The sequence below is a fragment of the Apiospora phragmitis genome (genome assembly GCF_038363925.1).
Source record: "Apiospora phragmitis strain CBS 135458 chromosome Unknown utg000004l:1.0-3135199.0:1.0-3139288.0, whole genome shotgun sequence".
Classification (NCBI taxonomy): domain Eukaryota; kingdom Fungi; phylum Ascomycota; class Sordariomycetes; order Amphisphaeriales; family Apiosporaceae; genus Apiospora; species Apiospora phragmitis.
Window position 1 is genome coordinate 458,221 of NW_027117402.1, and position 27,915 is coordinate 486,135.

A 27,915-nucleotide genomic window follows, 5' to 3' on the forward strand; every position below is an offset into this window, starting at 1 on the left:
TCCCTGCGTAGTGAGTGGCCTACCAATCATTTTCCGTCGACTCACTATGTACCAGTGGCGCGCATCGCACCTCCAGGTGCTGGTCAAATGTTTCTTTAGGGAACCTGGAACCTGGCGTTGCGCTAGTGGGTCAGCGTACTTGGTGGAAGCAGGGAAGAAATAGAGGGCCAGGAACGTACACTGGCTCCGCACGGCTCAACCCACTCATCGCTAATCCGCTAGCCATAGCAGTCAAGACGATTATAAGGATGGTACTAACTTTATTTACAAAACTCGTAGGGCTAATAGAGAATGCTTAGAAATAATCCTTTATTAATATAAAGGATTAGTATATATTATTATTTAATTTTTTTTTAATTAAAGCTTAAAAATAAAATAAAATAAAAATTTATTTATTAAGTATCTTATTTACTTTTTAAAGTGTCGCGTTTTTATTTTTTAAAAAAGTAACTCGATGTATAACCTACGTTATAACCTTTATAATTTAATTAAAGTTAATTAAAATAAACGTTAAAAAGTTATATTAATATTATATAATACGGTTTCGAATATATTCGGTTTAAAATTAAACTTTAATTAAATTATTTAAGGTTTTTAATTCTTAAGGAATAAATAAGCCGAAAAACGTCCCCGGAGGTATTAAAATACGTAGCTTTATATTTAATTATAAAATAATATATTCCGGATTATACGAAACGAGTCCTATTTTTTAAAAACGTCCTTATATATTCGAAATAATAAAAGTCGTTTAAAACGCTTTTAAACACGCTAGTAAAAAGTCCTCTTTAAAAATATAAGTAATATACGCTCGTATAAAACCTTTAATTTCTTTTTCATACGCCCTTTTTAATATATAAAAACAGCCGATATTAAAAGGTTAAAGCTTATATAATAAATAAAAAAGTATATAAAATATAATAATCGAGTTCTTTTCGTAATAAAGCTCGAAAGTTATTAAGTAGTAGTTTTCGTGGCCGTTTAAGACTAAGAGGCGATAACGACCTTTCGTATAAAACCTAGTATATTAATTAAAATATCGAATTTAGTCCTCGCTTTTTTTATTCGTAGTTTAGTTATTTTTAATAATTATAATCACTTAATCTTTTAATAATAAGCTATTTTTATATTAAAAAAAAGGTGCGTTTTCCCGGTAAAAATAATATATAAAAGGATGGCGTAACCGTTTAATCCGACGCCTTAAATAACTATAACTTATTCTCGGTTCTTTTATTATATTACCCTAGGCCTTCCGCGTCGATCGAAGGTGGTTATAATTATTTCGGACGAGATTTAACTTATAAAAACCCCGGTTTCGTTAAAGTTATATATATTCTTTTTTTATATTTTATATTTATTAATTATATTCTATACGAAAATAAACTATACGTAATACGCGTTAAGATCTTCGTAAAAAACTTTCTAATAATCGATTTCTCGGTTAAAACGCGTCTAGAGGTCTAGTTATCGTCGTATAAAGTTAAAGGCTTAATTAACGCCGACGCGTTTCGCGTTATGTAAATTAAGTAATTAATTCGCTATATCTTTTATATTACTTAACCGGGGAAAAAAGATCGCGTATTTAGATTAATAATATATCGAATAATTAATTCTTTTTTAAAATTAAAAAACTTTCGAATCGTAATCGAATTCCGCGTCGTCGGCTACGTAACGTCGACTCTAAAACATAATATATCGCTATAACTTTTCGAATACTTAATTTCGAATTATTTTAAAACGTTTAAAGCGTTAAATTAAACCTTTTTTCTTTATTTCTTAGTTTTATACTTATTAAAAAAGAAAAGTTAATATAAAATTAATTATAAAAAAGTTAATTAAAAGTGGGCAGCTCGCTTATATACGTAGCTCGCTTATAAGGTACGTTAATTATAATACTAATTTAATTAAAAAAAGATCGTATCTTTTTAATAATTTAAGCGATGCGAAAAAGTTCGAATCGAATTATTAAAAAGCTATTACGAAAGTATACGACGTCCCCCGAGCTACTTTACGCGACCGACTCCGCGATATCGAACCTTGACGCGAAATCCGAGATTTATAATATAAATTAAATTTAATTAAAAAAGAGATGCTTCGTAATTATATAATTAATTTAAATATTTAAAGAGCTTTTTTTAATATTAATATTATAAGAGATATAATTTTATTTTAAAATTACGCAGCGGCGACCGCGTCGATAAGTATTAAATTAAATACTTTATTAGTTTTAGCCCGAACTTTAAAATTTAAATAAATCGTTAATATAATTATTAAAAAGCTTTTTGTGAAAATATAAATATTATTTCTAATTAATTTATATTAATTATAATTATTAAAACTAAATATAATATTTTAAATAAAAAGATATAAAATTCTAATGAAATTAGTTTTATAATAAGTATAATTAAACTAATAATCGTTATAATACGCGCCGATTATTATAAAAAAACGAAATCGGTTTAACTTAATAATTAAAAATAATTAACCGTTAGTAAATATATTAATTTATAAAGTTATTATATTCCGCCGTTATTAATTATTTAAAACTAATATTACTATATAAATTAATCTTATAAATATAATTTATATAATAATTAAATAATTAAACCGACTTTTAACCATTAAATTCGATATTTTAATAAATATATTTAAATGTAAAAGAAAAGCTTTTATTACTTTTTAATTTTAAACGGTTATAAAAACTATTAGAACACCAGGAACTAAGGTTTTCTATATTACTTTAAAAAAAGTGCCACGTACCTACGCGCACGAACCCCTTTCCTGTTTTATAAAGAGGGGCATACGATGCCCCTCGTAGCTAGTACTAGAGATAGATATAAATAAAAGAATATAGTAATATAACTTCGATTAAACCCGGAACCCACTTTTACGTATATACGAAAGCTCATTTAATAAAAACTATATTTTAACCGAATTTAAAGAATATTATAAAAATAATAATATTATTACGCTTAATATATTTTTATATTTTTTTATATTTTTAAACTTTTAAATATAATACTTTATTAGTTATTAAAAGATATTTACTTAAAAAAAGTCGAGCTATTTATTAAAACATTAATAAATTATATTATAAAATTAAAGCTTTTTATTATTTTTAAAGCCGCATATTTTATTATTTTTATAAAAAATAATAATAAATTTAAATTTAATATATTTAGTTCAATATTTTATTATTTAAATAAAATAATTAATAAATTAAATATACGTTTTTAAATATTTATATTTAGCTTCTTACGTTTAAGGAAGCTTAATACCTATAACTTTTAACCGTTATTTAATTTTTAATAAATAAATAAATATTTATTTTTATTAAAAATAAAGTTTATATTTATTTAAAAAGCTTTTTAATATTAATTTTAAATACTATAAATTAAATAATAGAAAGTACATATATAATGATACATAAAATAACTTTTATAAAAAGTTAAATTAATATTTTTAAACGTTAAAGAATTAAACAATCGCGCGTGTAATTAAAAAGAGCCCTTATTATATAAAACGAGAAGGTAAAAAAAAAAGCGTTTAACTATTAATAAATATAGAACGAGGGGTTCATTAAATCGAAAGGCGACCGGTAAAAAACGTTATAATATTTGCGGCGAAACAGGTTATAATATATAAATATATATAAAAATATAAAATTAAGTAACGAATTAAATAAAAAATGATTTTAATTAATTTAAAACGTTAAGGTTAAGTTAATTCATATAAAAGTAATAAAATATAAAAAAGCAGTCGATTTAATAATATAATTAATTTAATAACAAATTACGTTAAATAAATTTTTAATTATTATAATATTCGTAATAATCGCTAAGATATATTATTATAAATTAAATAATAACTTTTTTTTAAATTAATTATAACGTGGTTTATCACTATTCCACTCGTATTATTATTTTATTTACCCTTATTACTTTTTAACGCCTTTAAATTTTAATACGTAATAACTTTATAATTATAATATTTAATATTTTTTAAAACAATTATATTATTTTAATAATTTAAATAATATATATTAATGAAATCATTAGCAATGAAAAAAGCGCGGTTAAAGTATATAACGTTTTAAGATTTATTTTACGCGACCGATTACACTATACTTTATTTTAATACGGGTATCGATACTTATAATTTAAATTGAATTAAATTAAAAAAAGAGGTACTTTATAATTATATAATCGATTTAAATACTAAAAGAATAATTTTAAATATAACTAAACTCTTTATAACGTTACGCGGCGGCGACAACGTTAAGAAGTATTAAATTAAGCGTTTTATTAATTATAACTTAAACTTTAAAACTTAAATAAACTATTAATACGATTATTAAAAAGCTTTTTATAAAACTATAAGTATTATTTCTAGCTAATTTACGTTAATTACGAATATAAAAGTTAAATATAATATTTTAAATAAAAATATATGAAATTTTAATAAAACTAGTTTTATAATAAATATAATTAAGTTAATACTCGTTCTAATACGCGTCGATTAATTTAAAAAAGCTAAGTTAGTTTAACTTAATAATTTAGAATAATTAACGGCTATTAAATATATTAATTTAGAAAATTAATATATTCCGCCGTTTTTAATTGTTTAAAACTCATATTACTTTATAAACTAATCTCGCGAATATAACCTAATAAGCGATTAAGTAATTAAACCGACCTTTAATAATTAAATTAATAATAAAATAAGCTTAAGTTAAATTCGATATTATAATAAGAATATTAAAACGAGGACTAAAATGCTTTATTAATTTTTAATCTTAAACGATTATAAAAGTTATATTTTAATTAAATTTAAAAAATATTATAAAAATAACGACATTATTACATTTAATATATTTCTATACTTTTTATATTTATTTTAATTACTAATATAATACTTTATTTATTATTAAAGCGTTTTTATTAAATAAGCTTTCGTACGTACGTATAAGTAGGGTTTAAGTGGTGCTATATTACTATATTCTATTATTTATATCTATCTTTAATACGAGCTACGAGGGGCATCGTATACCCCTCTTTATAAAACAGGAAAGGGGTTCGTGCGCGTAGGTACGTGGCACCTCTTTTAGAGTAATATAAATATCTAGCTGTTCTAATAGTTTTTATTTTAAAAAAACTCGAGCTATTTATTAAAACGTTAATAAATTATATTATAAAGTTAAAATTCTTTATTAGTTTTAAAGCCGCGTATTCTATTATTTAAATAAAATAATTAATAAATTAAATATATATTTTTAAACATTTATACTTAACTTATTACGTTTAAAAATAATTAATACTTATAACCTTTAAACGTTATTTTACTTTTATTAAAAATAAAATAACGTGGTTTATTATTAAATCGACTACTTTTATTTTTATTTTATTACTTTTATATAAATTAATTTAACCTTAACGTTTTAAATTAATTAAAATTACTCTTTATTTAATTTATTATTTAATTTTATATCCTTTTTTATATTCGTATATTATAACTTATTTCGCCGTAAATATTATAGCGCCGGAAACTTGAGAAGTAGCGGCGAGCTGGTAAACAATAACACCAAGAGTGCATCTAGATAGAACCAACCAAGCTTCTAGGAAAGAAACCATAGTTGGATGACGGGGATGACGGGGAAGACCTCGAAGTGGATGGAGGGAGATGATCCAGATTGTTTAGCGATCATGCATTTAGTGTCTTTGCTAAGCTCTTCGAACTTGAATAGGATTCGAGACTGACAGAGGATATAAGTTTAAGTCCTGAAAAGAGATTGAGGCAGGCCAGATACCGTCTAGCCGGCGCTTATGCGCAGCCGAGCCGGTGTCTTTTCATCCCGACCGGCGTGGAAAACCCAGACTTTTCAAATGCTAGCATAACTCCCCTACCCATGCAACCTGCAAGTATTTATTCAATGAAGTAGTCTATTGGTTACCATTATCGCTATCTGCAAACTAGAAAACGGAGACTGCCTGATCTTGGTTGAAGACGGCGCAGTGGCACAATTGGTAAAAGCCGCTAATCTCGCTGACCACACATGCCTCTGTTAGGCCTCCTTGATAGCACAAGGACTCACAGTACCTCAATCACCTCGTCGTATCGCTTGTAACCACCAAAAGGTCCTGCACTTATCCCGTGATTGCGCAAATCGCTTTCCATGCCTCTGGGCAGAAGTCGCAGAAATCGAGCACCTTGAAACCCACACGCATGAATAATTCATCGTCCTCGTTTCTTCGTTTGAATTTCTCAACCAAGTCGGGAAATGCGGGCGGGGCCATGTCGTCGGTGTCGATGTCCGAATTCATCTCCGATTCGAAGGTAGCAAGTTCGCAGTAGTAGGATTGGGCAGCCCTTGCATCTAGAAAAGAGCTGCGTCGTGCGAGTAGATCCCAGTTAACCTGCAACCGATTTGTCAGTACGGGTTCTCCGATGGATGAGGTTGGGAAAGGGGAGAGCCACCTTGCATGCAGTGAAGATATCGTATATGAAATCGTCGAGTATCATCATGTCGAGAGGGGTGACAGCAAACTGACCGCCGGGCTTGTCTTCCCCGAGGGTGATGTAGAAAGCCTGGGCATCACGTGCGCTCTTGAATCCAGCCATGCGTGCGAACTTGTCCCAGTCGATCTAGGAAGCGGGAATCTCGTTAGGCGCAAGGCGAACTGAAGTGCTGATTGGATATGTGCATGCTCACCTCGACATGCTCGAAGATGTCCTACACCCTGTCGAGCACGACCATGTCGCCAGCCGTGATTTTTTGTAATGTCTGTTTCATTGTGGCGAGATCTATTGATGTGATGGCAGTTGTTAGAACGAAGTTGTTGGCGAGATCACGTCGGCTGACGTAGGAATATGGGGACATGGCGGTGGTAAATGGTGTAGGTGGACGTGATTACCCGGCGCTCTCGAATCGAACATGACGCATGCAGACATTCAACAAGGGCCCTTCCTTCCGTACCTACGGAGAAACCGCTGGATCTAATCAACGCTTAAACTAACCATACCTAGCTTAACTGTACACTAGAATAAACGCCCGTCGGTGCCTTAAACTAATACTTAATATAGAATCAACGCATGGAATAGTAAGCCTTATAAGGTTAAGCCAGCTGACGGTGCTACGGTCACCCTATACAACGGCGACCTTAAAAACTAATAATAATACTATATAATAATAATACGAATAATTTAATTAAAAATTAATATAAAATCCTAAAAACACTGTTTTAGTCTCGAAACGCTTTTATAACACTTTTAATTTTAGATTTAGAGTTATATTTAATTACAACGGCTTCCGGCGTTAACGATAAAAGAGTAACAGCTTAAGGTTCCGGTGTAACGCTATTTATCTCCCTCTTAACTACCATAGCATCTCGTATACGCGTAAACTTCTAGTTAAGGTTAAACATTACTCTTTTCCTCTTTTTACCTCTTTTTTTTCTCTAGATTACCTTTTAAAACTAACTTCTCGTGCTCTAATTAGCCGATCTAGCCGTTTAAAGTATCTAGACTTTTTTAGAGCTTCCGGAATAAAACCCGGCGCGTCGCGCTATTAAAAATAATATTATTATTACTAAACGTATCTGCTAACTCTTTAAATTAGCGGCTAATTATAAATATTAGTAACGCTATAAAGTAGAATTATTTATTAAAAACGTTAAAGGGAGGCTTAAATAGTTTTACTTTTATTTAGTCTTTTATTCTCCGGTTTTAATTATTAAGAGGCTTATTAATATTACGAGGAAATATATTAGTTATAGCTTAGCCGCTAGCTATTATATACGGCGAAAAGTAAACTTTTTAATTAGCTCGTAATATTAAAAGAAGTTTTTCTTATTAATATTTATATTATTAAGCCCTATATAATATAAGGTTATTTTTTAATAGTAAATATTCTTTAATATATTAAAAAGATTAAAATTTAAGGGTTATAATAAGTACGACGAGTATGCTAGAAGGAAGAGAAGCTATATCTTATATTTTAAGCACGTTATAATAAAGTCCTCGCTTACGTAGTTAGCGTAGCTATCTAAGATAATAAACCGCTATTAATCCTCGTTTTTAGCTTTATATAAGAAATAAAGACTTTATTTAACTATATTAAAGCTAGCTCCTTATTAGTTTAGCCTTTAAAGGATGCCGTAAAGACTTAATCCTCTATAGTATTCGTTAGCGAGTCCTCCTCCTCCGGAAATTATTACTACTGGACCTATTAGCCCTTAAATATAATAAAAGGAGGTAAGGCTCGGCCTAAAGCGTTGTTATATTCGACCGTAAAAGCTCATTTTTAGTTAAGGGAGTTTATAATTAATATTCTTTTTATTTTAATAAGTTTAAAAATTATTATATTTATTTTATAGTCGAGCTAGTTATTAATCTCGTTAATATTAAACCGAAACTCCGAAGGGATCGATTTTAAAATAGAATCATTAAGCCGCTCGAAAAACTCGATAATTTTTTTACAGAAGTTACGTTAAGCCTTAAAAAATCTATCCTTTTAAAAAGAGTAATACTAATAGATAAATAATAAGTAATAAATCTTTTAACTTAATACTTACCGAGTATTATATTAATCCCGTTAATTTAAAAAATCCGTTAAGCGAATATCCGGAAAATAACGTACGCCGGTAAGCAGCTTAAATTATATTACGTAAAGTACCAAGTTACGATCTAAGACTCTTCCGCTATTATTAAAGCCTAGAAAGACTTATTCCGTTATTTTATAATCTTGCGGCCGTGAATCCGAGCCTTTAGAGTTATTTTAAGGATATTATGCTTCTCGGCGGCTTGTTTTATTAACGAGCTATTTATAATATCTTAAATCGCGCGTTATAGTGCTGACTCGTTAAGTTTACGGCCCATTAGAAAAAGGAAAAAAAAGACGATAGTATTATTTAATTAACTATAAATTAAAAGCTAACTAGTTTATATACTAATTTATATATAGTGCTGTCAAGGGCTATTTAAATTTAGAGGTCGCCGTTGCATGAGGTGACCGTAGCACCGTCAGCTGGCTTATTCAACATTGATTTCGATTTAACCGTCCATTAAACGGTCTGCAAGGTGTTATTCCGTACTTAAACGGTAGCTTAATACTGAGTTGCAGTTTAATAGATTATTTGAACCAGCTAGAAATGGGATGTTCCTGCTTGATTTCCGAGCACATGGACACTCTCTGGCCGGTCAAGAAACACCTGCCTCACCAACGTCAAATACGTCTGTGGCAGTATATCCCTGCTTAAGAGGCGTTTGCATTACTGTGGTACCCACTATGGCATACTTACATTTCAATACAGGTACGCAATGTAGCTGAACTCTGCATGGGGGTCGTATCGTGAATTGTTATGGCCTGTAAGTGTGTAATGGCTGATCATAGTTGGTACTATAAAATTCCCAGTTACTTGTCACATTGCATTCAATTCCATGACTACTTCTTACAATCCTCGATTACGATTCAATTCTTCCTGGTATGGAATATAAGTAGGAAACCGACCAGTCCAACGCCCCCTTTCTCAATAACCTACATTTTGTAGCATACCACCCTCACCTTCACAGGGAACATCAAAGTATTGACTGCTGCAAATTAACACAAACTCTGCCCAAGCGAGAACCTGTCTCTCCCATCAATCATGATGATGTTCATCGCTGTCATCATCTCTGCCGCTGTGGCAATGGGGGCTGTCCTGGTAGGTTCAACATGGAGCAAGGCGGAGACCGGATTCTATCTGACCACAATGATAAACAGCCCCAAGGCGGCGAGGACGCCGTTGCCACCCGCGACCCGGTTCCCAAGCTGGACATGGCCATTACCAAGGTTCGGCGCTCTCTGCAATCTCTGCTACACCACTTTTACCTACTTTGGAATCCCTCACTAATTGTCTTCAAGCGTGATCTTGGCGCCGGCTACCACAAGCGCGACGATGCCCCCCCCCCCGCTTAGCTACCTGAACAGCACCTGCTACCAATCCACTGACGACGTTTTTTGGCTGCACGGAGCCCCGCTCAGTGACGTCGAGGATGATATCGCCGCCCTCAAGAACCGGACCGACGTCTGTGGTATTGGTGTGGAAGGCCCGAACGGCCAGTCGACGCTCTACTGCAATTGGGGATCTATGATCACGTGAGTACCGTAATATCCCATGTTGACTCCCATCCGTTCTCGGAATCTATCCTTTTCCTCTCTCTCTCTCGTCTTACGACAAGCAAAAGAGAGAGAGAAGAAGAAACCCAAACTCCACTCTGCGAGAGAAGATATACGAACAGACGTGACAGCAAACTAACGACGTGCGTTCGTGAACCCCTAGGTTGGGCGTCGAGACCGAGTGGCCTCTTGAGGTGATGTGCGCCGATCTCGGCACCTACGCCGAGAGGCTGCGCTCCGACTGCAGCTACTACGACTATACGTTCGAGGAGATGGCGGTCTGGGGCCGTGTCTATGACGGCCAGGGATTTTACCTCGAAGTGAACCGGGACAGGGACGCGGACTGCCCTGGGTGGGGAAACAGCTTGAAGGCTGCCGCAGGAGCACGTCGAATTCTCCCAGAGAAGTCAATACCTTCTGCGAACAGGACACCCAAGAACTGAAAAGATGTTAGTCGTTATCGCGAGGGTGTTCTGGGGTATCGGTCGATAGTCTTTAGCTTTAGGGTTACGGGTTAATTATAATTATAAGTACCAGGGTAGAACCCATCACACATTCGTGAGAAATAATGATATTCGGAACGGAAACAACTCTTTGGTGGATGCATGCGACCTCCTCTTGTGATTGTGCACGGCACGGAATGTGCCCTTGCTTGCGATCGATGGGCGGTCGACTGGTGAACAGGCGGACTTTTCAAAAGCTGGGCCGGATTTTCAGTAAATCCTGTCTGAGATGGCGCGTCCAGGCGTCTGGCATCTGGAGCGGCCCTCCCAAACATCAACAGGCTGATACGAACGGGTGTTGGATTGAGTACGTCACACGAAGAAACAGGCCGGTTCATCAAACAGCCAAAGATTGGGTACCGTCGTTTCGGTTCATCGAATCGTTTCCCCATACGGCAGGTGGGCCCAACGATCTTTGCCCTCGGGCGCGCTTTGTCTGGTGGTGCGCCCGCGACACGGCCAACCCGCCAAGCTGTCACCCCCACAGCCGATCGCAGCTCTTGGCGACGGGAACTCTGAAACAGTTCGGGGCTCACAAGGCGCATTCTGCCTGTTCTCGCCATTTAGAGGGGAAATTTGCCACGAGAATCTGTTTATAAAAAGTAAGTCGTCCCCAATTTATTTCTAACAACGCAGTAATATGGATAATCAGGAACTCGTAGGTGCCGAAGTGTATCGGAAACAGCCCACCGTGACGCGAATTTTAACCGGGGAAAGGAACAGGAGAGAGAGGGAGAGAGAGATGGTTATAAGAGGGAGCAACTCTTCAGGTTGGGTTTCTGTCCCGATATGTCTAGCTCCCATCAATAACTTGCAGCAACAACCAACTTTCACTTTCTATCCGCGGCTGGGCCCAACATCTTTGCTTGGACATTCTGTTCGAAGTTTTTCTTCTTCTATTCACATCTTTCGCTGTTATCAAACTTGCTCAGCACTCCGGACTTACAATCCCTCTTTGCCACATCACCTACAAACAAACAACACCGACACAATGAAGTTCTCCACCGTCATCCTCTTCGCCACCTCTGCCACGGCCGGCGTCCTCGACCTGGGCTTCCAGCGCCGCCGTGTTACCCATGATCCCGAGGCCGCCACCACCGGCGCCAAGATCGAGGCGCCGCGGGCTCTGGAGCTGGCTATGAAGGTCCGCCACGCCAACAAGGGCGGCAACGACTCCGACAACCTGGGCAGCGCGGCCTCCAACAGCACCGCGCTCGATGTTGAGAGCAGTGCCGCCAACTCGACCTCGACGTCTTCGTCTTCGTCTTCCGGCGCCCAAGGCTCGGCAGCCGCCGCCGCCGCAGGCTCTGCGACATCGTCGTCCCCCAGCGGCGGCGGGCTCGGCCGCTGCTGCGTCTGCGGCTGCAGCCCCTAAGGCATCTAATGCATCATCATCCTCGAAGAAGGCCCGTCGCTCGGCGGCTGCGGCTGCTGCTAGCTCCAAGGCATCAGCTGCTGCGGGCTTCAAGGCTTCGTCCGCTGCTGCTTCTGCTGCCGCGGGCTCAAAATAGGGTACTGGAAACGCCACCAACCCCTCGTGCTGGAAGGGCCATCATATGGGGATGTTGTGGAATGACTGATGCGCTGCGGGGGTGTTTAAGAAGAATGAAGTGGTATAATGAAGATAACAACAGGCATCTGCCAGAGAAAGGGCTCTTCTTGGGAAGGAGGGCATGTCCTCAGTTGGAACAAGAAACAAACCGGGGTAGTCTCTACACAGGGTGTTTCAGTGGAATTTAGGACCTCCTCCAAGGTTTAGTGTGTTGTTTCGATGACGATTAGGTCAGTTGCTGCGAGTAGTTGGGCACTCTGTATGATAGCAAGGAACATAGTGTAGCACAACACGTAATTATTACATTGTCCAGAAATGGAAAAAACCAGCGACATTGTGACATCTAGATCGGAACAAGAAGATGTGATTGGGGGTCTAGGAGCCTTGATTGCAATGGTGGATGGCGCATGGCTGATGGCACTGTTCGCAAGGCCTGAGTTGTACGCCACGCGATAGTTCGCAAACTACAGCAAGCTGGTTGTGTGGGACCAGTAGGTGTAAATCTTAGACCAAGCAGTGCTTAATGCAACATCTTTCAAACTGGTTTGAACTCGGGTATAAGTGTTCTCTTGATTGATATCGCCGCGTTATATGTACATCCAACACGTGCTCCTCCGCTTCTTCCGCAGCATCTAGCCCGCCATGATATCAAATCAAAGGGAATCCGCTAAAAGGTAAAACAGACAAAGATACAAATTGAGGACACAAAGAAAAAGAAAAAGACGGCCAAATCCACGAACATATCAAATGGCTAACGAGTCGACCAAAATCATCCATCTAGTTGGCGGGGCACTTTCCGTTCTGTGGTAAAGAAGAGGATGTTAGGAATCGTTTGAAGGGGGGTAAGAAAGGCGAAGGAGGGAGGGGGTTACTCACGCAAACCTCGAGGCACTTCTTCTGGACCAGAGCCAGGACGGTCGAGTTGCAAGTCACAGCGCAGGCGCCGCGGCAGACCTGTCCGCCGGTGAGGGGCTCAGGGGCGGGCTCGGGGTCCCGGGCCTTGAGCGAGCCGGCGTTGCACGAGGCAACGCAGGCATCTTTGGCAGCGGGGACCGGAATGGCCGTCTGTTTTGTTTGTCTGTTAGTGGGATGGTGCCCATGGCAAGGAGAAAAAACAGATTCGAGAAGAAGAAGAAAAGAGAATAACTTACGCAGACGGTGGAGCAGCCCTGCTGGCAGAGTTGGAGGGCCTTGCCCGTGAAGAGGCCGCAGGCCCGGGCCTCGAGGCGGCGCTTCTGGAGCTCCTCCTCGCTCTCGGGCTCGAGCGCCTCCTCGTCGCGGGCCTTGTTGACCGGCGCCTGGTCGCAAGAGGCGGCGCAGGCGGCGGAGGCGGCCGGGATGGGGATAACCGTCTAGTAGTAGTAACGAGCGTTAGACTTTTTTTCTTTTATCCGTCGGGAACAGGGAGAAAAAGGATTACTCACGCAAGCGGCCTTGCAAGCCTTCTGGCAGAGCGCCAGGGCGTTGCCGCGCAGGAGACCGGCGCCGCACGAGCGGGCGTGGAGTCTGAAGGGCTCCATGGAGACGGCGTCGGGAGTGGGGGTGGCGGAGACGCCGGAGGCGACGGTGAAGAGGAGAGCGGCGATCTTGGTGAACTGCATCTTGGCGGTGGTAGTTGATGAAGGAGTGCTTGAAAGGTTTGAAAGTGGGGATCAAAAGTGAAGGAGGAAGAAGTTGATGAAGTTGGTTGAAGAAGTGAAGGCGACTGGCGCAGACGGCTGAAGCGAAGCTGAATGTAGAAGAGGAAGAAGAAGAAGAAGAGTGTTGGAGTTGTTGGTGATGATGATAGTGATGAGGAAAAAGAGTGTTGTTGAGGTCGATCGTCGACTCCTTATATACGCAGATTCTTCGATATCTCTCTACTATTGTGAGTCTTCTCGCCGTTCACGAGTCACGAGAAGACTGTCAAGTCGCATAGTACGACGTTAAACTCCCCTGCCTACCCCGTACAGCTCTGCTACCCCTTCCGCAAGCGTGTTTCTTTCACAGGTTCGGCAGGGATGCTTCTTCGAAACTTCCGAGTCCCATCTCAGCTGTAACGACGATAGAGAATGGCGACAAGCAAAAACCTATGGTAGCTAAGCCTTTTCGTCTGTTCTATCGGCGGGGCGGACCGGCATGTGGTCTATTTTCGAACTCACCGCTCAGCCCAGATCTGACAGATAAAGGGTCCATGGGGTGGAATCGTACAGCCTCAAGAACCTATTCCGGGAAGAAAGCTTGGCTTTGAGGTTCTGCGAACGGCGCGGCTTGGCTCTCATCCGGACTTTTTGGGCTAGGGTCCTCGTGGGGCTATTGGGCTGCATGTATCGATGCGACTTAAAAAGTGGTTCGTGAACAGGGGCCGGGGCTTCAGGCCCCACGTTTCACATATGGAAGAGTCTCTATAAACATGACTCGTTCGCATCATGCGTTTCCAATCCCGGTGAGCAGGTTGTTCTTCGCGTCTCGCGCAATAGGCGACTGGAAAGTCTCGCCTATTCTGACCTTTTGCGTAGCTTGAGAAGGTTCTTCGCACACTTCTTTGACTACCTATAATGGGTAGATTAAGGGAGGCTATAAATAAGTCAATAGGAGTAACAGCTAGCAAGCAACCCTACTCCATGAGTAACTTTGTCTTATGCAAGCTGTCCGATCGTGTCTAGTATCCCCTTGAATGCCAAATACACCAGAAAATGTGAGGATAGCTTTTGGACCAATCAGATTTTCGGATATCTTCAGATGCCGACAGTTCACGCCGTTGAGGACTTGTAACTCGCCTAGGTAACAATATAGCCCGAAGTATCGCGTTGTTCCCACTCTTAATGGTGTATTTTGACATTTAAGGGGGTAACGCATGCTGTTACGCAGCCAGACTGAAGACGGATAACAGCCCACCACTCGTTTACAGTGCTCCGTTGCCGGTGTCTCGGTCACAAAAGGATAACTAGTGGGTAATGTTCATCCTCAGGCAGTGCATCAGCCGATTTTCATAGTCCCTGCGTTGACCAGCCGAAAAGTCTGGGGGGTCAGCCTCACAGGGAGGATATGCTGGAGGAACAAAGCTTCTGATTGGCGAAACTGATGAGAGTCGTGAACCCTGAAGTTTGGAGCGGTAACATCCGTGCGAGTCATGATGATAGTCGACAGGTGACCAAACGACCCTTGTGGGGCCTGCAGGTAATCGGAACATGCCTCTAAATATGCCATGGGGCTTTCCGTCTAGTAAATGTACCTTATCCCAGATGACAGTTTGCACAGCCTCACATACTCCTATCCCAGTACGACATGACACGACTCGTCGCATTTTTTCAGTTTCTACCGGGTGGAATAAATGCCCCTCAGCGAATCAAATCCAACTATGGAGGATCTAAATATACATCGCACCTATGTATGTATATACTGAACGCACCGTTCAGCAAATTGTCTGTGCCGATCCGGCTTCACTCAGTAGCTTAGACCCATAGAGGAGCTGCGCTGATATACACATGCGGACTATAGCAACACCTTACACGGACGCAAAGAGCCTAATCTGCTGTTTTTTGAAGCCGTCGGCTGTGCGGCATGTTAACTGGTCACTCAACTATGAGCCCCCTTTGCGTATTGCTACGTAGGTGGATTGTGTCTGTTTCCGGTTGGGAAATATCCCTTTGTATATTATGGATACAAGACCAAGCGAAGCTGAATGATACAACCTTTGAAACGGGTTTCTTTCTTCCAGTCCGATAAGACGTGCCAGGTTTGATAGATTCGGCATATTCGATTTTTCTCTAGTTGGCCATGACTGGATCTTTTCGCAATCTTTCGTGATGCCAGGTAATGAACATTACGGTGTTAACTAACCATTAGCTAATATGAGGCTCATAGTACATAGCATTGAATGATCATTATTCACATTATCGTTTCTCTGTTCTTCTCATTTACAGTATTGCTTCGGTCGGATCCGAGAGGATGTTGTTCGGGGCGAACTACTACAAGGAGGTTCTCTGCATTCCTTGCCGTGTGTGGCTAATGAAGCTGTTCCTTTGTCTTATTTGGGGCCCGGGGGTATCATATGTACCACCGCCACATGGCTTATCAATAGAACTAGTAAAGCTCATTCTAACAATTTGACATTTGCTTGATCTGGAATATTTGGTCCCAACATACATTGTGACTAGTGAACATGGGATGATTGGTGATTGTGGCGCTGGTAGTGGAATGGCTTGATGGTGCTGTGTACAGAGAGTTGGCCCCTTGGTGTTTTCTAGAGTCTGGAATCTAGAGAAAATTCAACGACCAAGTGTAATCAGATAGATATGATGTTTAAGGGGTTGAGGAATTAATATGTTAGTTGGCCCCAAAATTTGAGGGTTGAAGACGAGTGAAGCGATTGCGGAACTGAGGTGGTGTGCCAAGCAGTCACAAACAAAGGCAGCCCCCGAAGGATTGGATGTGGCTTGCCTGTGGTGCAACTGTACCACATCGAAGCCCCTGCATCAGAGCTGCCAACGCCGACATCTGATTGGCCAAATTTCCTTTGTTTCGGCCTCGGCAGCGCTTGCACTTTGAAACAAGAAGGCACCGACATACAATAGGATGACCGACAAGCTGACACTTCGCAATTCTTTGTTGCAAAATTAGTACAAATATCTTCCTTCTTGGCAAAAGCAAATCCTACGATACAATGCCTTTCTTCACCCCCGAAAAACTACCACATTGTACCTGGGCAGCATAGCAGATATATAAGTCTGTAGGAACCAAGATGTAGTATTAAACCACCAAACCATCATCACCAACCACTCACCATTTATTATCACAATAACAACCCACTTACCCTTCAACTCAGCTTAAAAGCTAGAACCGCCCTAGCTTCCCATCCGCCACAATGCCTCTCTCCACAACCACCTCCTCATCCATCCTCGCCGCCATGCTGGCCTCAGCGGCATCGGCGCACGTCGTTCTGGAGAACCCTCCCCCCGCCAAATTCCCTGCGTACGGCCCGACTAACCCCATTGAGACCTCCGGCTCGGACTGGCCTTGCAAGATCCCCGCCGGTCAAAAGCTGGACACCTCCGACGCGTCCCCCAAGACCGACATGGTCATCGGCGAGCCGCAGAAGCTCAGCTTCAAGGGCAAAGCCGTCCATGGCGGTGGCTCCTGTCAACTAGCACTAACAAAAGGCTGGGACCCCAAGAAGGACAGCCCCTGGAGCGTCATCCATTCCATCGAAGGCGGCTGCCGCGCGAGAAATCAGAAGGGCAACCTCGAGGGCGACAACAGCGACATCTACGAGTTCAAGATACCCGCTGGCATCGCTCCGGGGGGGTATACCTTTGCGTGGACGTGGTTGGCTAGAATTGGTGGAGGGCCAGAGATGTACATGAATTGTGGGCTCGTGGTCGTCAAGGGCCCTAAGACGAAGCGCATGCAGATGTCGGCACGCCGGGACCTGGGCACCATGTCGAAGCGCGCCGACTTCCCGGAGCTCTACATTGACAACATTGCTGCGATGGACGGCGGCTGCACAACGAACGTGGCCCGCAACCAGCAAATCTCGATTGCGTATCCCAATCCCGGACCATCGGTCGAGCGTCCCGAGGGCGACAAGCTCTTCAAGCAGACATGTGATGGCAACCCGCGGGCCAAGAAGGGCAGTGGTGGCGGTGGATCTCCTGCCCCCGCTCCTGCTCCCGCTCCCGCTCCTGCCGAGCCTCCGGTTCAGCCTGCCCCCCAATGCGCCCCAGCCTGAGCCCACGACACCAGCTGCCAAACCCACTACCCATGCCGCCCCAGTCCCCACCACCTCGGTTGCCGTTCCCGCCCCCGAGCCAAGCCCTGCCGCCCCTATCCCTGGCCCGATCGCTCCCGGCGCCGGTGGCACCCAGAACCCTTCCACTCCCTGCACCCATGGTCAGTTTGCCTGCTTTGCTGACGGCACAGAGGGCTATGTGTGCACGGGCACCAAGTGGGTCAAGATCTTCGATGTCCCCCATTCCGATCCTCCCCGCAAGTGCAAGCCTGGTGTCGGCAACGGTGAGAACCTGGTGCTGGTTGATGCTTAAGCCCATCGCCGTTGGATCAGACGCACAAGGGTTGTTCGCGCTGGGCGCGTGCGAGAGTAGATGATGAGATAGAGATGTAGACTGTACAATAGTAGACGGGACAAACGAGAAAGAGAATTAACTATGAAACTCCCTAGTGTCGTCAGAATATCTGTGTGTTTGATATCGTAGAAATCGTTGTTGAACAGAGTAGTTCGCCTCGGGACTTCAACAGGAAAAGCATGTTATCCCACTAACAGCTATTGCTCACCATTGCTACAGTAACATGCAATATAACTAACCCAATAGATGGTATATACTACGACAGACACAATGTGTTGCTCTTTGTACCACTAGATAGTCATCAATATTTCCACTTTTGAAAGATACGTGGTGGTAGCGAACGTACAAATTGAATGGATGTTTCAGACCAGCCAGTACTCAGTAAAATAACGAGGTAAACCAGGTACATATCAAACTCAGTCCATCCTCCGGATAACGAGTCATTGGTAGAGGGCTCTTATAGTACGTGCCTCCTGAACCTCCATATTAACCCTTTCGTACCCCATGATCCCATCTCATCTCAGATCCTGCCACTCTGGCCAACGCTGGACTGGAAGCTGCCTCTGCGGCCCTTCTTCCGACTGACCCCGTTGCATCTTCATTCGAGATTGTTTCGAAGATTGTCTTGAACTAAGACCCGGAGGAAGTCTCTTCCATGGAGTAAAAAAAAAGAAAACGCTTGGGTCAAAATGTCCTAATTCTTGTGTATCGGGCGTCGTCGAAGTGACGTAGGGATCTTTGGCAAAGTTCTCGTAGGTACGCCTGCCCAAGTCCGGTCCATCGGCCGCCGGGGCAGCCGCCACGAGAGGGACGGGCCGAGAAAGACAAGAGTGTCACGCCACTGACACCAGCACACTCTAGCCAACTGAGCCAGGCCGCCACAACCGGGCAAAAGGACTACATTTCCAAGCCAGCGGCTTGGGTGTCTACTAGAGCTTATCATCGACCCCATAAAAAGAGTGAGGAAATAGCTGCCGAGGTAAAACATCGTGATCTCTTTTGGGGCGAGAATCTCATGTGCTAGTGATAACCTGAGTACTTTGAAAATAGTGGAATGGATGCTGACCGGGGCTTCCAAATGAGGAAATAATGGGGCATATCTTGCCGATCACTATCACTATGCTGTCCAGACTGGTCTGCGAAGATTCTCCTTGTATCTTTCGGGATTTGGTGATGAGTGACGTTCAGCTCGCTTCGTCCTCTGCAGTGGAATGAGTTAATCGTCTGGCAATGGGAAATGAGGCAGATGTCTAGTCTCACATGTCTTTGACATTATCCTAGCTAGCAATGCTTTGGGTATTACACGTCTGCTTACCGACTCAACTGCCTTGCCACTCAAGAAACACGATCTTCGAGAAGCTGCCTCAGGCTAGCGACACCTTCTATTGCCGATTTTTTGAGAGTGGTGTGCCGATAATACTTTAGCGGCATTACTCGACGCCAGACATAGGCCGGCCGTAAGCCAGGAACAGGGATACCTTGGCATCATGTAGAGTAAGACCATCTGTTCCCCGAAGACTAGAAACGACGACGATAAGCAGGGGTGGGTTGGTGTCAGAGTATTTATCTTTAAGGCTGACCAAAGGGCCCATCCTCCTAAAGTGATCACCAGAACAAGTCCGTGTACTGAAAATGCGACCCAGTATCATCACTAAACATCACTGATCAGCACCCATAAGCTTATGAACAAATCTTGATGGAATGAAAACAAATGCATCGACTCAGCCGAAATAGCTAGCCGCGCAAATATCCATCGAGCGCTTATTACCGCCCATGAATCTAGACAGGGGTATCAAACGTTTCTTCCTGAATACGTAGCGCCCGCGTAAAGCTCGTCCTCTCTGCGACCATAAAGGCCCTTGACGACCTCCGGAGCCGAATCCCCCGATCACTGACACCGAGAGGCAGCATATCTTGGATGAATGTCAGCCTTTTCGGTAATATAGAATAGATTGGCCAGTGGCTCTAGACCTTGTCACATGTGTCACGAGCTTGCACATTAGTTGATCTGCAACATGCATCCGAGCCTTCAGAACGGGCTTAGATGAAAACCCTCTGCTATGTGCCCTGTGAACGACAAGGTGATGTAGCCCGATGGGCTCTGGTCCGACAGCTGACAGACTCGGCACGTTTAGGTATTTTCTTGTTTGATGATTACTTTCAGAGACATCTTCTCCTTGGTGATCTGATTAGACGGAGATAAACCCATGCGGGTTCTGGGAGCCAACAAGAAGGCTCTGGGTGACTACACCATGACATGCCTGGTGGTACACCAAAACTAAGGAGTTGGCGCCGTTCCTAAGCGGCTTTGCTGACAGGGGCTTGATACATGGGCCCAGCATTGACCGGGCAGCATTACCAAGGATCACACAAGCATCAGTAGAAATACAGAAGAGGCCGATCTACGCTATATAGGATGGCGCTAAACGGCCCTTCCTAGGCCGACACACGATTGCCACTCAAGTGTGTTAACCCATACGCTTACACTTCTAGGTATAATTAATAGTCCAAATATCGCACGCAATGGAGGTCTGCTCGAAAATGGGAGCCCAAAATACGCACATAAGTGGCTTACAAAGAACCAGGTTGCTGACACACCCAGGGGATAGACAAAAGATATCGGGGTTGAGTCCGTGAACGAGAATTGTTGATGTTGGCGATGACATAATTATGATTATGTTACAGCATATGGGCTATACGATGATGCGCCGGACAAGAATATCTTAGGCTGTCGTCCATGGAAGAATTACAGTTCGAGGCTTTCGTTTAGTTCCCGTCACGCAAACGTTGTTCTGTGGACACGGCTTCTGCGCATGGCAATTGATCTGTGCCGACTGCAGTGAGTAAGTCATACGCTATTCACAGCGGGGGATTTGTCAGTCAGGAAGCTGGGGGTAGCGGCCGTCAGCTGGGCCCTCGGCATGTGTATCCGGCAAGGGGGCTGGTAGTTACCTGTTGGGTCACTCCCTTCAGGTTTTATCAATCCGCCCTAGGGCAGTAGCTTCAGCTGGGTAGGGCTTCTAGAACGAAATGGAGACCCCGGGGGGGAGGAGCAGGCTAAGGTTGGAGGTTAACCTTTAGCTCTTTACCCCGGCATTTTCGGCAGAGTCCATAGAATTAGTAATTGCGTCAAGCAGGTTCAGCTTTCTTCTTACCGTACCGTCGTAGCCCCTAAAGCTCTAGTCTCCCCACCAAATTCGTATCTCACAGGGACAGGGCAAGAGTATTTCGGCGCCGTTGTATGTAGCCCTGTCAAAGGCGCGTTCTAGCTTCCTTCTCGATGCCAGGGCTTCTTGACTGACTAGGGCCAAGGCAAAAACTTGCCGATGACCCCGGTCTGAAAGACCCTGAGAGCTAATGTGCGTAAACCGAGCATGCATTATATAGCCTCGTTTGGCTCACTGGACGTCATGTCTCTTTTCGATCGCCAAGAGTTTGCAGCTCAACTCTGTTGTCCTTCGACTAGTCTTCATCTTCACATATCTTACACCAGTGCTTTCTTTGCCCACCATAGACCACCATGGAGCTCGCCAACCGGGGACAAAGCGACCTACTACAGGAAATGCGTCTTGTTGGAGACATCCTCGGATTTGTCCAGCTCGGAACACGGCTCCTGACATCGCCCGACGGGCTTGAGATGGAGTCCGAGCCTGCCTGCCAAGGCATCCTCTTGTCCTCCACTAGGCGAGGCCACAGCCTAGCGTCCAAGGCCATCTCACAGTTTCGATCGTACGAGAGCAAATTCCGGCAGGGTTTCGCCAGCCCAGTTCTCCACGGCGTCTGTCGAGAGTGCTACTCGGCCGCTAGGCTTCTGAGGAAGTACCTGGAGAGGATCTGCATGCGAGACAGCCAGACAAGGCGAGGAAGAAATGGTCTGACTACTTCTTTGGTCAGGGTGTGGTCCAGAAAAAGGATAAAGGAACAAGCACAGCATCTCGAGTGTATTAGGGAGTTTATCGAGACTGTCACATTTCCCAGCATCCGGTATGGCATCATGATTCCCAGATTTGTGGGCTTTTTCTCTATCATTTTTCTTCCTCTTTTGAACTTTAGAACCCCCAATCTGATCATAATACTTCCAGTGCCAAAGTGACACCGGCCGCATTGAAAGAGTTGCCGGGACTCGTTCGGCTTGAACCCGAGCACGGCGACCTCATCATGGCTCTTTCTGCTGGCTTGGCATCCGGATCCGATCCATCGACAACCTCGACGCAAGTCCGAGCTTCGTGTCTACTCCTCAGTCGCTCGGACTACACGCCGACGACGGACCGCCGACCATCTATTCTCTCCGTTGCTTCCTCCCACGTATCTTCGGTCTCCAGCTTGTCTGCCAACACCTCCTTTTCTTCTGAAAGCACCTACTTTTCTCCAGACCCCTACTCCGTCTCCTGCACTTCGTCAGTTTCGTCCTTTTCCGAGTCCATCATCGAATCCGAGGCAGAAGCGAGACGTCGGGACGCGGTATCTGAACGTGTGCTCGATGGCCTGGCACCTCATAGCCTTTCTTATAGTCATAGCGGCTCCGAGGACGGGGCAGACCCACAACACCATAAGACATATCAAAACGCCATCGACGAGCCTACGTGCAGCTTCTGGTCCTGGCTGCGAGACCCCGACGACCGTCATGTGTACTGGATTAGCGGCCCACGGGGCTCGGGCAAGTCAACCTTGATAAATTCCATCGCTGCGCAGGCCAGGAGTCAGGGCCTTCCGGGCATGCACCCTTGCGTGATTCAGAAACGATCGGCGGCTCACAAGTGGTTGATGGTGATATGAAGTTCATCGATTTGAAGTTCGCGTCTACGCCCGGTGGCAGTCAGAGGTTGCAGGTGGTGGACGTCTATCAGCGCATCCTATACGAGGTGCTCCGCCAGGACTGTCGCTTGGTGCCCCTGGCCTTCCCGCACGCTTGGTCTATCGCTTATTGTAACTCGCTGGAGAACGCGGCTCCTCTTAACCCCACTACCAGCCGCAGCAGCAGCAGCAGCAGCAGGTCGATGAAGTCGGCAGCAGAAGCCAGACAAGCATCGCCCGGCCGGAGTCCGGACCAGTTTATAACAGCCGTTGACTGGCTATTCAGCCAGACCATCATTCCTTTCCGTGCCTGCCTGCTCATTGACGGCCTGGGCGAGCAGCGTCCCCACGAAAACGATGCCGACGACCCACCCGTAGCAAACGAGCTAGGGCGCGACCTAGTCGCAGCAGCAGGCGGTTGGCCGAAAGTCAAGTGCTGCATCGCGACCGAGCCGTCCCCCGCCCTCTCGGCCGTATTCGAGGGCCAGCCCTCGCTGCCGATGACGGAGCTGACCGGTCCGGCAATGCGGCAGGCCGTGCTCGACCGGCTACAACTATCATCGTCGCAATCGCATGAGCCGTACCGCCACCGGCGCCGCGGCAGCGTACAGTCCTGCGTCGATGCCAAGATGCTGCACCAGTGCGCCAGCGATATCGTGGCCAGGGCGGGCGGCGTGTTCCGGTGGACCGAGTTGGCCGTCGAGACGGCCGTGCACCAGGACGACGTAGAAGGTGGGGTGAGCGGCGGTGGTGGCGTGCGGGAGTGGCGCCGAAGGATCCGGGGTCTGCCGCGGCATCTCGAGGACCTCTTCAGGTACATCATCCAGCGCGCAGTCGAGCGGCACGGCGCGCAGGCATATCGGCTTTTCCGGCTCGTAGCTGCGGCCTCGATTGCACCGGAGGATGACTGGACGGTCCCTGCTCCCTTGTCGCTGCTGGAGCTATCCTTCGCGCTTGAGGACGCCTCGGGCCAGCCCCGGCCCATGAGCCCGGACGAGATCGAACAGCGCCAGGAGGCGATGGCTTCAAGACTGCCAGAGCTCTCGGGAGGTCTCATACGAGCTCGGGTCCACACAGAGCAGGGTGGTGATGATGGTGCTGATGATCTCAGAGCTGTTTCTTCTACTGACCCAGAGATAACGGTGGCATTTGTAGATGATTCCGCGGCAGAATTCTTCACGAAGAGCGATACGCTTGAAGAACTCACCCAAGACGGGACATCGACGACGCCCAATCCTTTCAGCCCCAGCCTTGCCATCGTGGGGGTCATTGCGCTGTCCCTAAAGACAGACCTGGTTCCTAACCGCCGCCCCGCCATATATAATGGCATCCTCCACGCGCGGCGCGCCGAGGCCGAGCTGGGCTTCCACCCCGTGCTCAACCAGGTAACCGACGAGCTCATGGAGCTAGCGAGCTGGTTCCGGCTCAAAACCGACAGTCCACAGTCTGCCAAATTCCCGGGCCACACCACCAAGCGCAGCATCGCGGCCCGGTGCGGCCTGCACCAGTACCTGCGCCACCTCCTGATCCAGGACACCACCGTCCCCGCCCCCTCCCGAAGAACGTCGGCACAATTGCAGCCGCAACCGCAACAGCAACAGCAGCGCCGCGAATCTTGGTCCTCGTTTTCATCCTTCTGTTCATCCTCGTCCAAGTCCGAGTGGTCGTCGTCTTCCTCCTTCCCCTCCTCCTTTTCCCCCACAGCAACATCATCTTGATTACGGCGACCAGCCGAAGAAAATGAAGAAAAGGATGAAGGGGAAGAAGAAGAAGAAGGCTAAGAATAGTCCCAGTGATCTGCTGTCCCAGGTCCTGCAGCCGCCGGCGGGCTTGGAGCGCTTCGTCAGCCCGGATGTGGTCCGGACCCTGATCGCGTTCGGGGCCGACGTGCCCGAGGCCGCGAGGAGGCTGATCGCGTTCCTGACACAATACAAGGGCGACGGCCGCGGGCAGCAGCAGCAAGCACCAATGCACGATGACGACGTGCTGTCGTGGAAGACGCTGCTTATGCAGGTCCTGCCAAAGCAGCGGCGCATCAAACAGAGCGACATGCAGGCTCTGGAGACGGTATTCGCGCAATGGCCGGAAGACTGGGACGAGATCCGGGGGGCGGTTCACCATTCAGCGGCTGTCACTGACCGGGAGGGAGGGGTCCGAAAACTGGGGTGTGTGGTCCCGAAAAGAAGGGTCTTGTGGATATTATAATTGGCTACGGCGCTATGTAGAAAGTAAACAATCGCTGGGTTCCGCAAATTGCCACCCGGAACCAACCAACCAACTAACCCATATAACCGAACAATATGACCGCTGCGTCTGTCGCATAGTTGATGAATGGAGCGAGGGATGCACTCCCGCCAATTGCGCATTGCGCACAGATCAAGAATAGTCCTATAGGATAAGGGTATCAGTCGACCAGTCGATGAATCTCCGTTTGGGTCTTGTGTCGCTTGGTGACTCTTCGTCGCTTGGTGGCTCTTCGTTGCTTGGTGACTCTGCCTCCTTTGGTGGCTTTTCCTCCTCTGCCAGCTTTTCCTCCTCTGGTAGCTCTTCGACCGTTGGTAGCTTTGTCACCGCTGGTAGCTCTTCGGCCGCTGATGGCTCTTTGTCCGTTGATGGCTCTTCGACCGTTGGTGGCTCTTCGACCATTGGTCGTTCTTCCTCCCGGCGAGGCGTTTGTAGACGGTTCTATTCTCTCCTGATCTTCTCCTCGCTGGGACTCCACTTCTCTTGTAGCTCCCTGTCCAGAGTGTTCTGGATGTCGCTCCTCTCCCACCACTGACCCCAACTAGTCAGGAAGATGCGGTCGGGATCGTCGGGCATATCAGTGCATTTAAAAGCTCGTAGCAAGCTCTGTGCTCCTGATCCACGCAGAAACGTTGCTGGTTAGTAAGACCGTTTGGTGGTAGTTGAGAAACGGGATTGCGGGGGAAAGAAAAAGGCCTGCAGGGCTGGCAGAGCGCGACGGGGAGAGTGCACGTGTGTCAAAAGAAGCAAAGAGCCATGACGCTGATGACTTACCCTCCTCGACAGTCTTGGCATCTTGAGACTTCATGGTCGGCCTCTTAGACTCCTTGTATTCCCGGAAAATGCCCGTCATTGGAATGAGTCCCGGCGAGACGGCCACCACGGTGCAGGAACCCGCAAGCTGCCGACGCCACCAATGCGCGTTGAGGAGCTGAGTGAACTGGATTGGCAGTACACATCGAACCCATCAGCTCCGGAATTTGCTAGCAGGACGTTGTCTGCCTGCACTGGACGGAGCAAATATGTACGCATTAGACATTAGATGCGGAAGGAGGCAACGGTCCAAAACTTACCTGGATCCCCTCGTCTGATGCCGCCGGAAGAAACAACGACAATGCGGGACTTGGAGGCGACCAGCTTGTTGCGGAGCAGATGCATGAGATAGTGGTGGGCTGTACCTCACGGAATCGTGTGCACTGGTCAGTTTCCTCTTCTTCGGGGTCTGCTCGCCAAGCCAGTTCGGGAATAACTCACACAGATGGTTCACGACTTGTGCATCGCACCACTTGGAGCCGTACGAAGAGGGCCCGGCGTCTTTGGACATGGCGGCGCACAGGAATAGGTAGTCCACCTGTTGCTCGTCGGGGGCGTACGCCAGCACATTTTTGGCGAACTCACGGACGCTCACCAGATTGGCGAGATCGAGCCGCAGCACTTTAACGTGATGCTTAAGGTTGTCGTACTTCACTTGAGCATACGCCGTGATGGCGCGTGCCTCGTCACGAGCTCCGACAACGACGGTGTAGGCGGACCCGAATTGTTTTGCCTCGAGGAGCTGCTTCATGGCTTCGAAACCCTACATGTCCGATCAAAAGCCCCACCAAACCTGTCAGCTACCGCGCCCACAGGTATGCAAAGACTGGCCGATTGAGGAAACGGTCTGGACGATCACTCCGGGAGGCGTGGGGTAGGACGAAAAGAGGGGTCGTTTCTTACGAGGCCCGACGAGGCACCGGTTGCGATGATGACCTTCTTGACTTGGGACTGGTATTGGGCCGCCATTGTGGCTTCTGATAATGATGGACCTGGCTGAATACTTAGGCAATTCTCCGTAGGTTAACCTAGATATGTATTGAACCAAGAATGGGGAACTTCGTGTACGGGCGACGAGACAAGAAGATAACTCTGGTTGATGATGATGGCGCGCAGGAAGAAGGCAAGGGAGGCACGGAAGACCTTTATTGACATGTTCCCCGACGTCAGCTCAGCACTAAGCAGGAAGGCAGAGGCGGGGTCGTCGGTGCTATTATTAAGCTCACGCCACGCAACATTGACAAGTGACTGACGCCTTCCGTCTGTCCAATCGGTTTGGGAACCGGACGTCCGACGGAACCCTCTTCCCTCGTAAAAGCCAGGTGTATGCCATTATCGGGACCGCTATGCTATTAGCGATTGATGTCTTCGCTTAATTGCACACACACACCCGCGCCTAATGCGCGCGCGCGTTTCTCGTTTCCACCGAGGCTTTCCGATAGCCGCCGGCCCCTGAATATACATCCTTATCGTGACATGACCCCCTATGCTTGGCGAGCTCCAACAACACACCAGTACCGATGCATGACTATGCCGGTGACAGGGCGCGTGGTTACAGTGGGATGGAATATTGCACAGAAACAGGTTGTTCTGGGCTGTTTTCGTTTTCATAGTGATGTCATAAGCGACCTACCCGGTGATTGGCCTCGAGGTTCGGGATGGCCTCCGGTCTGTGAGTGCATGAGGAAAAGCGTACGAATCTTGAAACCGAGCAAGTAACTGTGGCAGGATAGCAAGATAATCAGACGAAAGGCCATTTCCGGAAGATTCTCCAGGGGGCGAGCCCGCGTGATA

At 45.4% G+C, this 27,915-nt stretch overlaps 9 protein-coding genes across 9 annotated transcripts; 5 read left to right on the forward strand and 4 right to left on the reverse strand.

Moving 5' to 3' along the window:
* Positions 1-6,140: 6,140 nt before the first annotated feature.
* On the reverse strand, positions 6,141-6,874 carry PG994_003307 (uncharacterized protein; the record flags this gene model as incomplete). Its single annotated transcript, XM_066854716.1, has 3 exons — positions 6,141-6,410; positions 6,472-6,639; positions 6,734-6,874. The coding sequence occupies 3 exons, from the start codon at positions 6,872-6,874 to the stop codon at positions 6,141-6,143; spliced, it is 579 nt and encodes a 192-aa protein (XP_066718994.1).
* A 3,055-nt stretch (positions 6,875-9,929) lies between these two features.
* On the forward strand, positions 9,930-10,593 carry PG994_003308 (uncharacterized protein; the record flags this gene model as incomplete). Its single annotated transcript, XM_066854717.1, has 2 exons — positions 9,930-10,129; positions 10,314-10,593. The coding sequence occupies 2 exons, from the start codon at positions 9,930-9,932 to the stop codon at positions 10,591-10,593; spliced, it is 480 nt and encodes a 159-aa protein (XP_066718995.1).
* A 1,051-nt stretch (positions 10,594-11,644) lies between these two features.
* On the forward strand, positions 11,645-12,028 carry PG994_003309 (uncharacterized protein; the record flags this gene model as incomplete). The annotated part of the gene is made up of 1 exon (XM_066854718.1): positions 11,645-12,028. One exon carries the CDS (start codon positions 11,645-11,647, stop codon positions 12,026-12,028), a length of 384 nt encoding a protein of 127 aa, XP_066718996.1.
* Positions 12,029-12,982: 954 nt separating this feature from the next.
* Positions 12,983-13,806, reverse strand: PG994_003310 (uncharacterized protein; the record flags this gene model as incomplete). The annotated part of the gene is made up of 4 exons (XM_066854719.1): positions 12,983-13,006; positions 13,082-13,270; positions 13,357-13,557; positions 13,630-13,806. The coding sequence occupies 4 exons, from the start codon at positions 13,804-13,806 to the stop codon at positions 12,983-12,985; spliced, it is 591 nt and encodes a 196-aa protein (XP_066718997.1).
* A 3,245-nt stretch (positions 13,807-17,051) lies between these two features.
* Positions 17,052-18,228, forward strand: PG994_003311 (uncharacterized protein; the record flags this gene model as incomplete). Its single annotated transcript, XM_066854720.1, has 2 exons — positions 17,052-17,829; positions 17,930-18,228. 2 exons carry the CDS (start codon positions 17,052-17,054, stop codon positions 18,226-18,228), a joined length of 1,077 nt encoding a protein of 358 aa, XP_066718998.1.
* A 3,562-nt stretch (positions 18,229-21,790) lies between these two features.
* On the forward strand, positions 21,791-24,782 carry PG994_003312 (uncharacterized protein; the record flags this gene model as incomplete). Its single annotated transcript, XM_066854721.1, has 3 exons — positions 21,791-22,089; positions 22,353-22,891; positions 22,963-24,782. The coding sequence occupies 3 exons, from the start codon at positions 21,791-21,793 to the stop codon at positions 24,780-24,782; spliced, it is 2,658 nt and encodes an 885-aa protein (XP_066718999.1).
* Positions 24,783-24,804: 22 nt separating this feature from the next.
* Positions 24,805-25,269, forward strand: PG994_003313 (uncharacterized protein; the record flags this gene model as incomplete). The annotated part of the gene is made up of 1 exon (XM_066854722.1): positions 24,805-25,269. One exon carries the CDS (start codon positions 24,805-24,807, stop codon positions 25,267-25,269), a length of 465 nt encoding a protein of 154 aa, XP_066719000.1.
* A 183-nt stretch (positions 25,270-25,452) lies between these two features.
* On the reverse strand, positions 25,453-25,710 carry PG994_003314 (uncharacterized protein; the record flags this gene model as incomplete). Its single annotated transcript, XM_066854723.1, has 1 exon — positions 25,453-25,710. The coding sequence occupies one exon, from the start codon at positions 25,708-25,710 to the stop codon at positions 25,453-25,455; it is 258 nt and encodes an 85-aa protein (XP_066719001.1).
* A 39-nt stretch (positions 25,711-25,749) lies between these two features.
* On the reverse strand, positions 25,750-27,090 carry PG994_003315 (uncharacterized protein; the record flags this gene model as incomplete). Its single annotated transcript, XM_066854724.1, is given in 6 exon segments — positions 25,750-25,922; positions 26,083-26,248; positions 26,266-26,315; positions 26,382-26,480; positions 26,563-26,884; positions 27,025-27,090. The coding sequence occupies 6 exon segments, from the start codon at positions 27,088-27,090 to the stop codon at positions 25,750-25,752; spliced, it is 876 nt and encodes a 291-aa protein (XP_066719002.1).
* Between the last annotated feature and the right edge of the window lie 825 nt (positions 27,091-27,915).